Source organism: Gobius niger, assembly GCF_951799975.1.
Source record: "Gobius niger genome assembly, chromosome: 16".
Taxonomy (NCBI): Eukaryota; Metazoa; Chordata; class Actinopteri; order Gobiiformes; family Gobiidae; genus Gobius; species Gobius niger.
In genome coordinates, this window is record NC_136867.1 from 29821017 (window position 1) to 29835454 (window position 14438).

At 40.0% G+C, this 14438-nt stretch overlaps 1 protein-coding gene across 1 annotated transcript in view; it reads right to left on the minus strand.

Moving 5' to 3' along the window:
* Positions 1–14438, minus strand: part of sptbn5 (spectrin, beta, non-erythrocytic 5) — a gene marked incomplete at both ends in the record, with an annotated part of 151887 nt that overhangs the window by 21918 nt on the left and 115531 nt on the right. Inside the window, 3 exons of the mRNA XM_079574317.1 lie at positions 1038–1145; positions 10902–11078; positions 11149–11338. Coding sequence (XP_079430443.1) covers positions 1038–1145; positions 10902–11078; positions 11149–11338 — 475 coding nt within the window. The remainder of the gene's footprint in view (positions 1–1037; positions 1146–10901; positions 11079–11148; positions 11339–14438) is intronic.

Here is a 14438-nt window from a genome sequence, read left to right on the forward strand (position 1 = left end):
AACAGAGAAGTGAAAAAAGGAGGCGCGGCGGTGTTTTTCTGTCTTTATATCTCTCTGTCATTCACATTTGTGTCGGTAAAATCACCCACGTTTCTCCCGTGCGTCCAAAATCGGGCTTAAAAACCAAACATGTTTGATTTCCTACGACTGGAGTCTAGTCGCGTCTTTCTACCGCCCACACTACACGATTCCAACGTCAGTCCAGTCGTGACCCCCCCACACTACACGACCCGACTCCGTGTGACTGCCTTCGACTAGACGCGACTCGATTAGACTCGGCACGACAGAGTTTAGAATTAGAGCGAAATCGGGCATAAAAGTCGTGTAGTGTGAGCTGAGCTTTAGGTGCTCTGTGGAGCGGATCAGACTGTTATCAATGCAGGCTAGCTGATACCATAGACATGCACTAGCGTAGCCTAAACTCTTCAAATATAAGAACTGCATGAGCTGAACCTCTTAACTCCCGCCTGAACCGAGAGGATCTTTTTCCTCACGTCATCAGATTTTTTTTCCATCATTTTTTTGTTGGGTATTCAACTCTTTTTTATTATTTTTTTTATCATTTTTTTATCAAATTTTTTGGTCCAATTTTTATCACATTTTTGTCACATTTTTGTCATTTTTTTGTCAATTTTTTGTCATTTTTTTGCCATTTTTTCCGTCAATTTTTAATCAATTTTTTGTAATTTTTCGTCAATTTTTAATCATTTTTTTGTAATTTTTTTTGTAATTTTTTTTTAACTTTTGTCATTTTTTCTTGTCAATTTCTTGTGACATTTTTGCCACTTTTTCATCAATTTTTCATCACTTTTTTGTCACATTTCCATCATTGTTTTCGTCTCAGTTTTGTTGCTATTTTCACAGCTTTTTTCCAGAAGCTTCAGGCGGGAGTTAAGGGATTGTAAAAAACATATCTCCAGAAACACTCAGGATTATGAGGCCCTATGTCAAAAATCCTGAAATATCCCTTTAAAATAAGACTTAAATCAAAAATGAAACAGGAAGAAGCAGAAAACAGGTGAACACGTGTGTCAGACCTGAGTTTTCCTCTTGTGCAGCGTCGTGAACCTCTCGCTCTGAGCCTGGATCATGGTCTCCAGATCCTCCTGCCTCTTCAGCAGCTCCACCACGTCAGACACGGAGTCCTGCAGAGACACGACAGTTCTTACCCCGCAGGTCCTGAAGGGGACAGTTCTTACCCCGTAGGTCCTGGAGGAGACAGTTCTTAACCCCTGGAGGAGACAGTTCTTACCCCCTGGAGGAGACAGTTCTTACCTCGTAGGTCCTGGAGGAGACAGTTCTTACCCTGTAGGTCCTGGAGGAGACAGTTCTTACCCTGTAGGTCCTGGAGGAGACAGTTCTTACCCTGTAGGTCCTGGAGGAGACAGTTCTTACCCTGTAGGTCCTGGAGGAGACAGTTCTTAACCCCTGGAGGAGACAGTTCTTACCCCCTGGAGGAGACAGTTCTTACCTCGTAGGTCCTGGAGGAGACAGTTCTTACCCCGTAGGTCCTGGAGGAGACAGTTCTTACCCCGTAGGTCCTGGAGGAGACAGTTCTTACCCCGTAGGTCCTGGAGGAGACAGTTCTTACCCCGTAGGTCCTGGAGGAGACAGTTCTTACCCCGTAGGTCCTGGAGGAGACAGTTCTTACCCCGTTTTTATCATTTTTTTTTCATTTTTTTTATCAATTTTTTTTTCATTTTTTTAATTAAATTTTTGTTGTTTTTTTATAAAATTTTTGTCATTTCTTTTAATCAAATTTTTGTCATTTTTTAATCAAATTTTTGTCATTTTTTTATCAAATTTTTGTCATTTTTTAATCAAATTTGTGTCATTTTTTAATAACATTTTGTTATTTTTTAATCAATTTTTTTATCTAATTTTTGTAATTTTTTCATCAATTTTTTGTCACATTTCCATCATTGTTTTTGTCTTAGTTTTGTCCTGGAGGAGACAGTTCTTACCCTGTAGGTCCTGGAGGAGACAGTTCTTACCCTGTAGGTCCTGGAGGAGACAGTTCTTACCCTGTAGGTCCTGGAGGAGACAGTTCTTACCCCGTAGGTCCTGGAGGAGACAGTTCTTACCCCGTAGGTCCTGGAGGAGACAGTTCTTACCCCGTAGGTCCTGGAGGAGACAGTTCTTACCCTGTAGGTCCTGGAGGAGACAGTTCTTACCCTGTAGGTCCTGGAGGAGACAGTTCTTACCACGTAGGTCCTGGAGGGGACAGTTCTTACCCCGTAGGTCCTGGAGGAGACAGTTCTTACCCTGTAGGTCCTGGAGGAGACAGTTCTTACCCCCTGGAGGAGACAGTTCTTACCCCCTGGAGGAGACAGTTCTTACCCCCTGGAGGAGACAGTTCTTACCCCCTGGAGGAGACAGTTCTTACCCCCTGGAGGAGACAGTTCTTACCCCGTAGGTCCTGGAGGAGACAGTTCTTACCCCGTAGGTCCTGGAGGAGACAGTTCTTACCCCCTGGAGGAGACAGTTCTTACCCCGTAGGTCCTGGAGGAGACGGTTCTTACCCCGTTTTTTTATCAAATTTTTGTAATTTTTTCATCAATTTTTCATCATTTTTTTATCAATTTGTTATTTTTTTAGGCAAATTTTTGTCATTTTTTAATCAATTTTTTGTTTTGTTTTTTTATCAATTTTTAGTTGTTTTTTTTAATCCATTTTTTGTCATTTTTTAATCAAATTTTTGTCATTTTTTAATCTAATTTTTGTCATTTTTTTATCTAATTTTTGTCATTTTTTAATCATTTTTTTGTCATTTTTTAATCAAATTTTTGTCATTTTTTAATCCATTTTTTTGTTATTTTTTTTATCATTTTTTGTCACATTTTTGTCATTTTCTTTAATCAAATTTTCTTATTTTTTCATCAATTTTTTGTCACATTTCCATCATTGTTTTCATCTCAGTTTTGTCCTGGAGGAGACAGTTCTTACCCCGTAGGTCCTGGAGGAGACAGTTCTTACCCCGTAGGTCCTGGAGGAGACAGTTCTCACCCTGTAGGTCCTGGAGGAGACAGTTCTTACCCTGTAGGTCCTGGAGGAGACAGTTCTTACCCCGTAGGTCCTGGAGGAGACAGTTCTTACCCCGTAGGTCCTGGAGGAGACAGTTCTTACCCCCTGGAGGAGACAGTTCTCACCCCGTAGGTCCTGGAGGAAACAGTTCTTACCCTCTAGGTCCTGGAGGAGACAGTTCTTACCCTCTAGATCCTGGAGGAGACAGTTCTCACCCTGTAGGTCCTGGAGGAGACAGTTCTTACCCCTGTAGGTCCTGTAGGAGACAGTTCTTACCCCCTGGAGGAGACAGTTCTTACCCCCTGGAGGAGACAGTTCTTACCCCCTGGAGGAGACAGTTCTTACCCCGTAGGTCCTGGAGGAGACAGTTCTTACCCCCTGGAGGAGACAGTTCTTACCCCGTAGGTCCTGGAGGAGACAGTTCTTACCCCGTAGGTCCTGGAGGAGACAGTTCTTACCCCCTGGAGGAGACAGTTCTTACCCCGTAGGTCCTGGAGGAGACAGTTCTTACCCCGTAGGTCCTGGAGGAGACAGTTCTTACCCCGTAGGTCCTGGAGGAGACAGTTCTTACCCCGTAGGTCCTGGAGGAGACGGTTCTTACCCCGTTTTTTTATCAATTTTTTGTAATTTTTTCATCAATTTTTCATCATTTTTTTATCAATTTGTTATTTTTTTAGGCAAATTTTTGTCATTTTTTAATCAATTTTTTGTTTTGTTTTTTTATCAATTTTTAGTTGTTTTTTTTAATCCATTTTTTGTCATTTTTTAATCAAATTTTTGTCATTTTTTAATCTAATTTTTGTCATTTTTTTATCAAATTTTTGTCATTTTTTAATCATTTTTTTGTCATTTTTTAATCAAATTTTTGTCATTTTTTAATCCATTTTTTTGTTTTTTTTTTTATCATTTTTTGTCACATTTTTGTCATTTTCTTTAATCAAATTTTCTTATTTTTTCATCAATTTTTTGTCACATTTCCATCATTGTTTTCATCTCAGTTTTGTCCTGGAGGAGACAGTTCTTACCCCGTAGGTCCTGGAGGAGACAGTTCTTACCCCGTAGGTCCTGGAGGAGACAGTTCTCACCCTGTAGGTCCTGGAGGAGACAGTTCTTACCCTCTAGGTCCTGGAGGAGACAGTTCTTACCCTCTAGATCCTGGAGGAGACAGTTCTCACCCTGTAGGTCCTGGAGGAGACAGTTCTTACCCCTGTAGGTCCTGTAGGAGACAGTTCTTACCCCCTGGAGGAGACAGTTCTTACCCCCTGGAGGAGACAGTTCTTACCCTTTACTACATTTTTGTCATTTTTTAGTCACATTTTTTATCAATTTTTTTGTCACATTTTTGTCATTTTTTCGTCACATTTTTGTCATTTTTTCGTCACATTTTTGTCATTTTTTCGTCACATTTTTGTCATTTTTTTGTCACATTTTTGTCATTTTTTTGTCGTTTTTTTGTCATTTTTTTGTTACATTGTTGTCATTTTTTAGTCACATTTTTTATCAATTTTTTTGTCACATTTTTGTCATTTTTTCGTCACATTTTTGTCATTTTTTCGTCACATTTTTGTCATTTTTTCGTCACATTTTTGTCATTTTTTCGTCACATTTTTGTCATTTTTTCGTCACATTTTTGTCATTTTTTTGTCACATTTTTGTCATTTTTTTGTCGTTTTTTTGTTACATTTTTGTCACATTTTTGTCAATTTTGTATCAGTTTGTTTAATTTTTTTGTCACATTTTTTATCAATTTTTTGTCACATTTTTGTCAATTTTTTGTCACATTTTTGTCATTTTTTTGTCAATTTTTTCTTATTTTTGATCAATTTTTTGTCATTTTTTTAAATCACATTTTTGTCATTTTTTATCAAATTTTTGACATTTTTTTTCATCAATTTTTTGTCACATTTCCATCATTGTTTTCGTCTCAGTTTTGTCCTGGAGGAGACAGTTCTCACCCTGTAGGTCCTGGAGGAGACAGTTCTCACCCTGTAGGTCCTGGAGGAGACAGTTCTTACCCTGTAGGTCCTGGAGGAGACAGTTCTTACCCTGTAGGCCCTGGAGGAGACAGTTCTTACCCCGTAGGTCCTGGAGGAGACAGTTCTTACCCCGTAGGTCCTGGAGGAGACAGTTCTTACCCCGTAGGTCCTGGAGGAGACAGTTCTTACCCCGTAGGTCCTGGAGGAGACAGTTCTTACCCCGTAGGTCCTGGAGGAGACAGTTCTTACCCCCTGGAGGAGACAGTTCTTACCCCGTAGGTCCTGGAGGAGACAGTTCTTACCCTGTAGGTCCTGGAGGAGACAGTTCTTACCCCGTAGGTCCTGGAGGAGACAGTTCTTACCCCCTGGAGGAGACAGTTCTTACCCCCTGGAGGAGACAGTTCTTACCCTTTACTACATTTTTGTCATTTTTTCGTCACATTTTTGATCAATTTTTTGTCCATTTTTTGTCATTTTTTTGTCGTTTTTTGGTCACATTTTTTATCAATTTTTTGTCATTTTTTGTCACATTTTTGTCCTTTTTTTGTCGTTTTTTTGTCGTTTTTTGTCATTTTTGTATCAATTTTTTTCATTTTTTTGTCACATTTTTGTCACATTTTTTATCAATTTTTTGTCATTTTTTTAATCATTTTTTTGTCGTTTTTTGTCATTTTTTTGTCACATTTTTGTCACATTTTTGTCATTTTTTTAATCATTTTTTTTATCATTTTTTCATCAATTTTTTGTCACATTTCCATCATTGTTTTCGTCTCAGTTTTGTCCTGGAGGAGACAGTTCTTACCCCCTGGAGGAGACAGTTCTTACCCCGTAGGTCCTGGAGGAGACAGTTCTTACCCTGTAGGTCCTGGAGGGGACAGTTCTTACCCCCTGGAGGAGACAGTTCTTACCCTGTAGGTCCTGGAGGTCACAGTTCTTACCCTGTAGGTCCTGGAGGAGACAGTTCTTACCCCCTGGAGGAGACAGTTCTCACCTCGTAGGTCCTGGAGGAGACAGTTCTTACCCTGTAGGTCCTGGAGGAGACAGTTCTCACCTCGTAGGTCCTGGAGGAGACAGTTCTTACCCCGTAGGTCCTGGAGGAGACAGTTCTTACCCCCTGGAGGAGACAGTTCTTACCCTGTAGGTCCTGGAGGAGACAGTTCTTACCCCCTGGAGGAGACAGTTCTTACCCCGTAGGTCCTGGAGGAGACAGTTCTTACCCCCTGGAGGAGACAGTTCTTACCCCGTAGGTCCTGGAGGAGACGGTTCTTACCCCGTTTTTTTATCAATTTTTTGTAATTTTTTCATCAATTTTTCATCATTTTTTTATCAATTTGTTATTTTTTTAGGCAAATTTTTGTCATTTTTTAATCAATTTTTTGTTTTGTTTTTTTATCAATTTTTAGTTGTTTTTTTTAATCCATTTTTTGTCATTTTTTAATCAAATTTTTGTCATTTTTTAATCTAATTTTTGTCATTTTTTTATCTAATTTTTGTCATTTTTTAATCATTTTTTTGTCATTTTTTAATCAAATTTTTGTCATTTTTTAATCCATTTTTTTGTTTTTTTTTTTATCATTTTTTGTCACATTTTTGTCATTTTCTTTAATCAAATTTTCTTATTTTTTCATCAATTTTTTGTCACATTTCCATCATTGTTTTCATCTCAGTTTTGTCCTGGAGGAGACAGTTCTTACCCCGTAGGTCCTGGAGGAGACAGTTCTTACCCCGTAGGTCCTGGAGGAGACAGTTCTCACCCTGTAGGTCCTGGAGGAGACAGTTCTCACCCTGTAGGTCCTGGAGGAGACAGTTCTTACCCTCTAGGTCCTGGAGGAGACAGTTCTTACCCTCTAGATCCTGGAGGAGACAGTTCTCACCCTGTAGGTCCTGGAGGAGACAGTTCTTACCCCTGTAGGTCCTGTAGGAGACAGTTCTTACCCCCTGGAGGAGACAGTTCTTACCCCCTGGAGGAGACAGTTCTTACCCTTTACTACATTTTTGTCATTTTTTAGTCACATTTTTTATCAATTTTTTTGTCACATTTTTGTCATTTTTTCGTCACATTTTTGTCATTTTTTCGTCACATTTTTGTCATTTTTTCGTCACATTTTTGTCATTTTTTTGTCACATTTTTGTCATTTTTTTGTCGTTTTTTTGTCATTTTTTTGTTACATTGTTGTCATTTTTTAGTCACATTTTTTATCAATTTTTTTGTCACATTTTTGTCATTTTTTCGTCACATTTTTGTCATTTTTTCGTCACATTTTTGTCATTTTTTCGTCACATTTTTGTCATTTTTTTGTCACATTTTTGTCATTTTTTTGTCGTTTTTTTGTTACATTTTTGTCACATTTTTGTCAATTTTGTATCAGTTTGTTTAATTTTTTTGTCACATTTTTGTCAATTTTTTGTCACATTTTTGTCATTTTTTTGTCAATTTTTTCTTATTTTTGATCAATTTTTTGTCATTTTTTTAAATCACATTTTTGTCATTTTTTATCAAATTTTTGACATTTTTTTTCATCAATTTTTTGTCACATTTCCATCATTGTTTTCGTCTCAGTTTTGTCCTGGAGGAGACAGTTCTCACCCTGTAGGTCCTGGAGGAGACAGTTCTCACCCTGTAGGTCCTGGAGGAGACAGTTCTTACCCTGTAGGTCCTGGAGGAGACAGTTCTTACCCTGTAGGCCCTGGAGGAGACAGTTCTTACCCCGTAGGTCCTGGAGGAGACAGTTCTTACCCCGTAGGTCCTGGAGGAGACAGTTCTTACCCCGTAGGTCCTGGAGGAGACAGTTCTTACCCCGTAGGTCCTGGAGGAGACAGTTCTTACCCCCTGGAGGAGACAGTTCTTACCCCGTAGGTCCTGGAGGAGACAGTTCTTACCCTGTAGGTCCTGGAGGAGACAGTTCTTACCCCGTAGGTCCTGGAGGAGACAGTTCTTACCCCCTGGAGGAGACAGTTCTTACCCCCTGGAGGAGACAGTTCTTACCCTTTACTACATTTTTGTCATTTTTTCGTCACATTTTTGATCAATTTTTTGTCCATTTTTTGTCATTTTTTTGTCGTTTTTTGGTCACATTTTTTATCAATTTTTTGTCATTTTTTGTCACATTTTTGTCCTTTTTTTGTCGTTTTTTTGTCGTTTTTTGTCATTTTTGTATCAATTTTTTTCATTTTTTTGTCACATTTTTGTCACATTTTTTATCAATTTTTTGTCATTTTTTTAATCATTTTTTTGTCGTTTTTTGTCATTTTTTTGTCACATTTTTGTCACATTTTTGTCATTTTTTTAATCATTTTTTTTATCATTTTTTCATCAATTTTTTGTTCTTACCCCCTGGAGGAGACAGTTCTTACCCTTTACTACATTTTTGTCATTTTTTAGTCACATTTTTTATCAATTTTTTTGTCACATTTTTGTCATTTTTTCGTCACATTTTTGTCATTTTTTCGTCACATTTTTGTCATTTTTTCGTCACATTTTTGTCATTTTTTTGTCACATTTTTGTCATTTTTTTGTCGTTTTTTTGTCATTTTTTTGTTACATTGTTGTCATTTTTTAGTCACATTTTTTATCAATTTTTTTGTCACATTTTTGTCATTTTTTCGTCACATTTTTGTCATTTTTTCGTCACATTTTTGTCATTTTTTCGTCACATTTTTGTCATTTTTTTGTCACATTTTTGTCATTTTTTTGTCGTTTTTTTGTTACATTTTTGTCACATTTTTGTCAATTTTGTATCAGTTTGTTTAATTTTTTTGTCACATTTTTGTCAATTTTTTGTCACATTTTTGTCATTTTTTTGTCAATTTTTTCTTATTTTTGATCAATTTTTTGTCATTTTTTTAAATCACATTTTTGTCATTTTTTATCAAATTTTTGACATTTTTTTTCATCAATTTTTTGTCACATTTCCATCATTGTTTTCGTCTCAGTTTTGTCCTGGAGGAGACAGTTCTCACCCTGTAGGTCCTGGAGGAGACAGTTCTCACCCTGTAGGTCCTGGAGGAGACAGTTCTTACCCTGTAGGTCCTGGAGGAGACAGTTCTTACCCTGTAGGCCCTGGAGGAGACAGTTCTTACCCCGTAGGTCCTGGAGGAGACAGTTCTTACCCCGTAGGTCCTGGAGGAGACAGTTCTTACCCCGTAGGTCCTGGAGGAGACAGTTCTTACCCCGTAGGTCCTGGAGGAGACAGTTCTTACCCCCTGGAGGAGACAGTTCTTACCCCGTAGGTCCTGGAGGAGACAGTTCTTACCCTGTAGGTCCTGGAGGAGACAGTTCTTACCCCGTAGGTCCTGGAGGAGACAGTTCTTACCCCCTGGAGGAGACAGTTCTTACCCCCTGGAGGAGACAGTTCTTACCCTTTACTACATTTTTGTCATTTTTTCGTCACATTTTTGATCAATTTTTTGTCCATTTTTTGTCATTTTTTTGTCGTTTTTTGGTCACATTTTTTATCAATTTTTTGTCATTTTTTGTCACATTTTTGTCCTTTTTTTGTCGTTTTTTTGTCGTTTTTTGTCATTTTTGTATCAATTTTTTTCATTTTTTTGTCACATTTTTGTCACATTTTTTATCAATTTTTTGTCATTTTTTTAATCATTTTTTTGTCGTTTTTTGTCATTTTTTTGTCACATTTTTGTCACATTTTTGTCATTTTTTTAATCATTTTTTTTATCATTTTTTCATCAATTTTTTGTCACATTTCCATCATTGTTTTCGTCTCAGTTTTGTCCTGGAGGAGACAGTTCTTACCCCCTGGAGGAGACAGTTCTTACCCCGTAGGTCCTGGAGGAGACAGTTCTTACCCTGTAGGTCCTGGAGGGGACAGTTCTTACCCCCTGGAGGAGACAGTTCTTACCCTGTAGGTCCTGGAGGTCACAGTTCTTACCCTGTAGGTCCTGGAGGAGACAGTTCTTACCCCCTGGAGGAGACAGTTCTCACCTCGTAGGTCCTGGAGGAGACAGTTCTTACCCTGTAGGTCCTGGAGGAGACAGTTCTCACCTCGTAGGTCCTGGAGGAGACAGTTCTTACCCCGTAGGTCCTGGAGGAGACAGTTCTTACCCCCTGGAGGAGACAGTTCTTACCCTGTAGGTCCTGGAGGAGACAGTTCTTACCCCCTGGAGGAGACAGTTCTTACCCCTTAGGTCCTGGAGGAGACAGTTCTTACCCTGTAGGTCCTGGAGGAGACAGTTCTTACCCTGTAGGTCCTGGAGGAGACAGTTCTTACCCTGTAGGTCCTGGAGGAGACAGTTCTTACCCCCTGGAGGAGACAGTTCTTACCCCGTAGGTCCTGGAGGAGACAGTTCTTACCCCGTAGGTCCTGGAGGAGACAGTTCTTACCCCGTAGGTCCTGGAGGAGACAGTTCTTACCCCGTAGGTCCTGGAGGAGACAGTTCTTACCCTGTAGGTCCTGGAGGAGACAGTTCTTACCCCCTGGAGGAGACAGTTCTTACCCCGTAGGTCCTGGAGGAGACAGTTCTTACCCCCTGGAGGAGACAGTTCTTACCCCCTGGAGGAGACAGTTCTTACCCCCTGGAGGAGACAGTTCTTACCCCGTACTCGTGTGAGGTCAGGCCGTGTTCGTGGGAGCTGAGCCAGCGCTCCCCCTGGAGGTCACAGTTCTTACCCCCTGGAGGAGACAGTTCTCACCCCGTAGGTCCTGGAGGAGACAGTTCTTACCCCGTAGGTCCTGGAGGAGACAGTTCTTACCCCCTGGAGGAGACAGTTCTTACCCCCTGGAGGAGACAGTTCTTGACCCCTGGAGGAGACAGTTCTTACCCCGTACGTCCTGGAGGAGACAGTTCTTACCCCCTGGAGGAGACAGTTCTTACCCCCTGGAGGAGACAGTTCTTACCCCCTGGAGGAGACAGTTCTTACCCCCTGGAGGAGACAGTTCTTACCCCGTACTCGTGTGAGGTCAGGCCGTGTTCGTGGGAGCTGAGCCAGCGCTCCGCCTGCTCCAGGTCTCTCCTCAGGACCCACAGCTCTCGCTCTTCTTCATAAAACACTCGCAGCTCCTCCCACAGCGTCTCCAGCTGCTGCTGCCGCCGCTGCAGCTCCTCCACACGCTCCTCCACCTAAAACATGTACAACACACGTGAGAACATCCGTCTCCACCCACCATAGAGATCACGTCCTCTGCTGTACCTCTGCGCTCATGAGGCCACGCCCCCGCAGCAGCCGCGCCCCCTCCTCCGCCACCGCGCCGCACTTCCCGCCCTGGCGCTCGATCTGCACGCGGCGCTCAGAGTGTTTCCTCATCAGGAGATCCAGGTCAGAGGCGGAGCTTACAGCTGACTCCGCCCTGAGCAGGGACAGAGTCTCCGTCTGCCACGCCCTGAAGGAGAGACACCACAGAGACTTTACTACAGGGACAGAGTCTCCATCTGCCCTGAAGGAGAGACACCACAGAGACTTTACTACAGGGACAGAGTCTCCGTCTGCCACGCCCTGAAGGAGAGACACCACAGAGACTTTACTACAGGGACAGAGTCTCCGTCTGCCCTGAAGGAGAGACACCACAGAGACTTTACTACAGGGACAGAGTCTCCGTCTGCCCTGAAGGAGAGACACCACAGAGACTTTACTACAGGGACAGAGTCTCCGTCTGCCCTGAAGGAGAGACACCACAGAGACTTTACTACAGGGACAGAGTCTCCGTCTGCCACGCCCTGAAGGAGAGACACCACAGAGACTTTACTACAGGGACAGAGTCTCCGTCTGCCATGAAGGAGAGACACCACAGAGACTTTACTACAGGGACAGAGTCTCCGTCTGCCCTGAAGGAGAGACACCACAGAGACTTTACTACAGGGACAGAGTCTCCGTCTGCCCTGAAGGAGAGACACCACAGAGACTTTACTACAGGGACAGAGTCTCCGTCTGCCCTGAAGGAGAGACACCACAGAGACTTTACTGCAGGGACAGCGTCTTATCAAATTTTTGTCATTTTTTAATCAAATTTTTTTCATTTTTGTTTTCATTTTTTTTTTCATTTTTTAATCAAATTTTGTTATTTTTAAATCAATTTTTTGTCATTTTTTTAAACAATTTTTTATTATTTTTTTGTCACATTTTTGTCATTTTTTAACCAATTTTTTGTCCTTTTTTTTTATCATTTTTTTTATTTTTTTATCAAATTTTTGTCATTTTTTAATCCAATTTTTGTCATTTTTTTCATCACATTTTTGTCATTTTTTTAATCAAATTTTGTTATTTTTAAATCAATTTTTTTGTCATTTTTTTAAACCATTTTTTATTATTTTTTTGTCACATTTTTGTCATTTTTTTAACCAATTTTTTGTCCTTTTTTTATCATTTTTTTTTATTTTTTATCAAATTTTTGTCATTTTTTAATCCAATTTTTGTCATTTTTTTCATCACATTTTTGTCATTTTTTTTTATCAAATTTTTGTCATTTTTTAATCAAATTTTTGTCATTTTTTGATCAAATTTTTGTCATTTTTTAATCAAATTTTGTTATTTTTAAATCACATTTTTGTCATTTTTTTATCAAATTGTTTTCATTTTTTTAAATCAAATTTTTGTCATTTTTGAATCCATTTTTTGTAAATTTTTTGTGACATTTTTGCCACTTTTTCATCAATTTCTTGTCACATTTCCATCATTGTTTTCGTCTCAGTTTTGTCGCTATTTTCACAGCTTTTTTCCAGAAGCTTTAATACAGGGACAGAGTCTCCGTCTGCCCTGAAGGAGAGACACCACAGAGACTTTACTACAGGGACAGAGTCTCCGTCTGCCCTGAAGGAGAGACACCACAGAGACTTTACTACAGGGACAGAGTCTCCGTCTGCCCTGAAGGAGAGACACCACAGAGACTTTACTACAGGGACAGAGTCTCCGCCTGCCCTGAAGGAGAGACACCACAGAGACTTTACTACAGGGACAGAGTCTCCGTCTGCCCTGAAGGAGAGACACCACAGAGACTTTACTACAGGGACAGAGTCTCCGTCTGCCCTGAAGGAGAGACACCACAGAGACTTTACTACAGGGACAGAGTCTCCATCTGCCCTGAAGGAGAGACACCACAGAGACTTTACTACAGGGACAGAGTCTCCGTCTGCCCTGAAGGAGAGACACCACAGAGACTTTACTACAGGGACAGAGTCTCCGCCTGCCCTGAAGGAGAGACACCACAGAGACTTTACTACAGGGACAGAGTCTCCGTCTGCCCTGAAGGAGAGACACCACAGAGACTTTACTACAGGGACAGAGTCTCCGTCTTATCAAATTTTGTCATTTTTTAATCAAATTTTTGTCTTTTTTTTATCATTTTCTTTTTTTTTAATCAAATTTTTGTCATTTTTTTAATCCAATTTTGTTATTTTTGTATCAAATTGTTGTCCTTTTTTAAAATCAAATGTTTGTAAATTTTTTGTCAATTTCTTGTCACATTTTTGCCACTGTTTCATCGATTTTTTGTCACATTTCCATCATTGTTTTCGTCTCAGTTTTGTCGCTATTTTCACAGCTTTTTTCCAGAAGCTTTATTACAGGGACAGAGTCTCCGTCTGCCCTGAAGGAGAGACACCACAGAGACTTTACTACAGGGACAGAGTCTCCGTCTGCCCTGAAGGAGAGACACCACAGAGACTTTACTACAGGGACAGAGTCTCCATCTGCCCTGAAGGAGAGACACCACAGAGACTTTACTACAGGGACAGAGTCTCCGTCTTATCAAATTTTGTTGTTTTTTTTATCAAATTTTTGTCATTTTTTAATCAAATTTTTGTCATTTTTTTAATCAAATTTTGTCATTTTTTAATCAAATTTTTGTCTTTTTTTTATCATTTTCTTTTTTTTTAATCAAATTTTTGTCATTTTTTTAATCCAATTTTGTTATTTTTGTATCAAATTGTTGTCCTTTTTTAAAATCAAATGTTTGTAAATTTTTTGTCAATTTCTTGTCACATTTTTGCCACTGTTTCATCGATTTTTTGTCACATTTCCATCATTGTTTTCGTCTCAGTTTTGTCGCTATTTTCACAGCTTTTTTCCAGAAGCTTTATTACAGGGACAGAGTCTCCGTCTGCCCTGAAGGAGAGACACCACAGAGACTTTACTACAGGGACAGAGTCTCCGTCTGCCCTGAAGGAGAGACACCACAGAGACTTTACTACAGGGACAGAGTCTCCATCTGCCCTGAAGGAGAGACACCACAGAGACTTTACTGCAGGGACAGAGTCTCCGTCTGCCACGCCCTGAAGGAGAGACACCACAGAGACTTTACTACAGGGACAGAGTCTCCGTCTGCCACGCCCTGAAGGAGAGACACCACAGAGACTTTATTACAGGGACAGAGTCTCCGTCTTATCAAATTTTTGTCATTTTTTAATCAAATTTTTTTCATTTTTTTTTCATTTTTTAATCAAATTTTGTTATTTTTAAATCAATTTTTTGTCATTTTTTTAAACAAT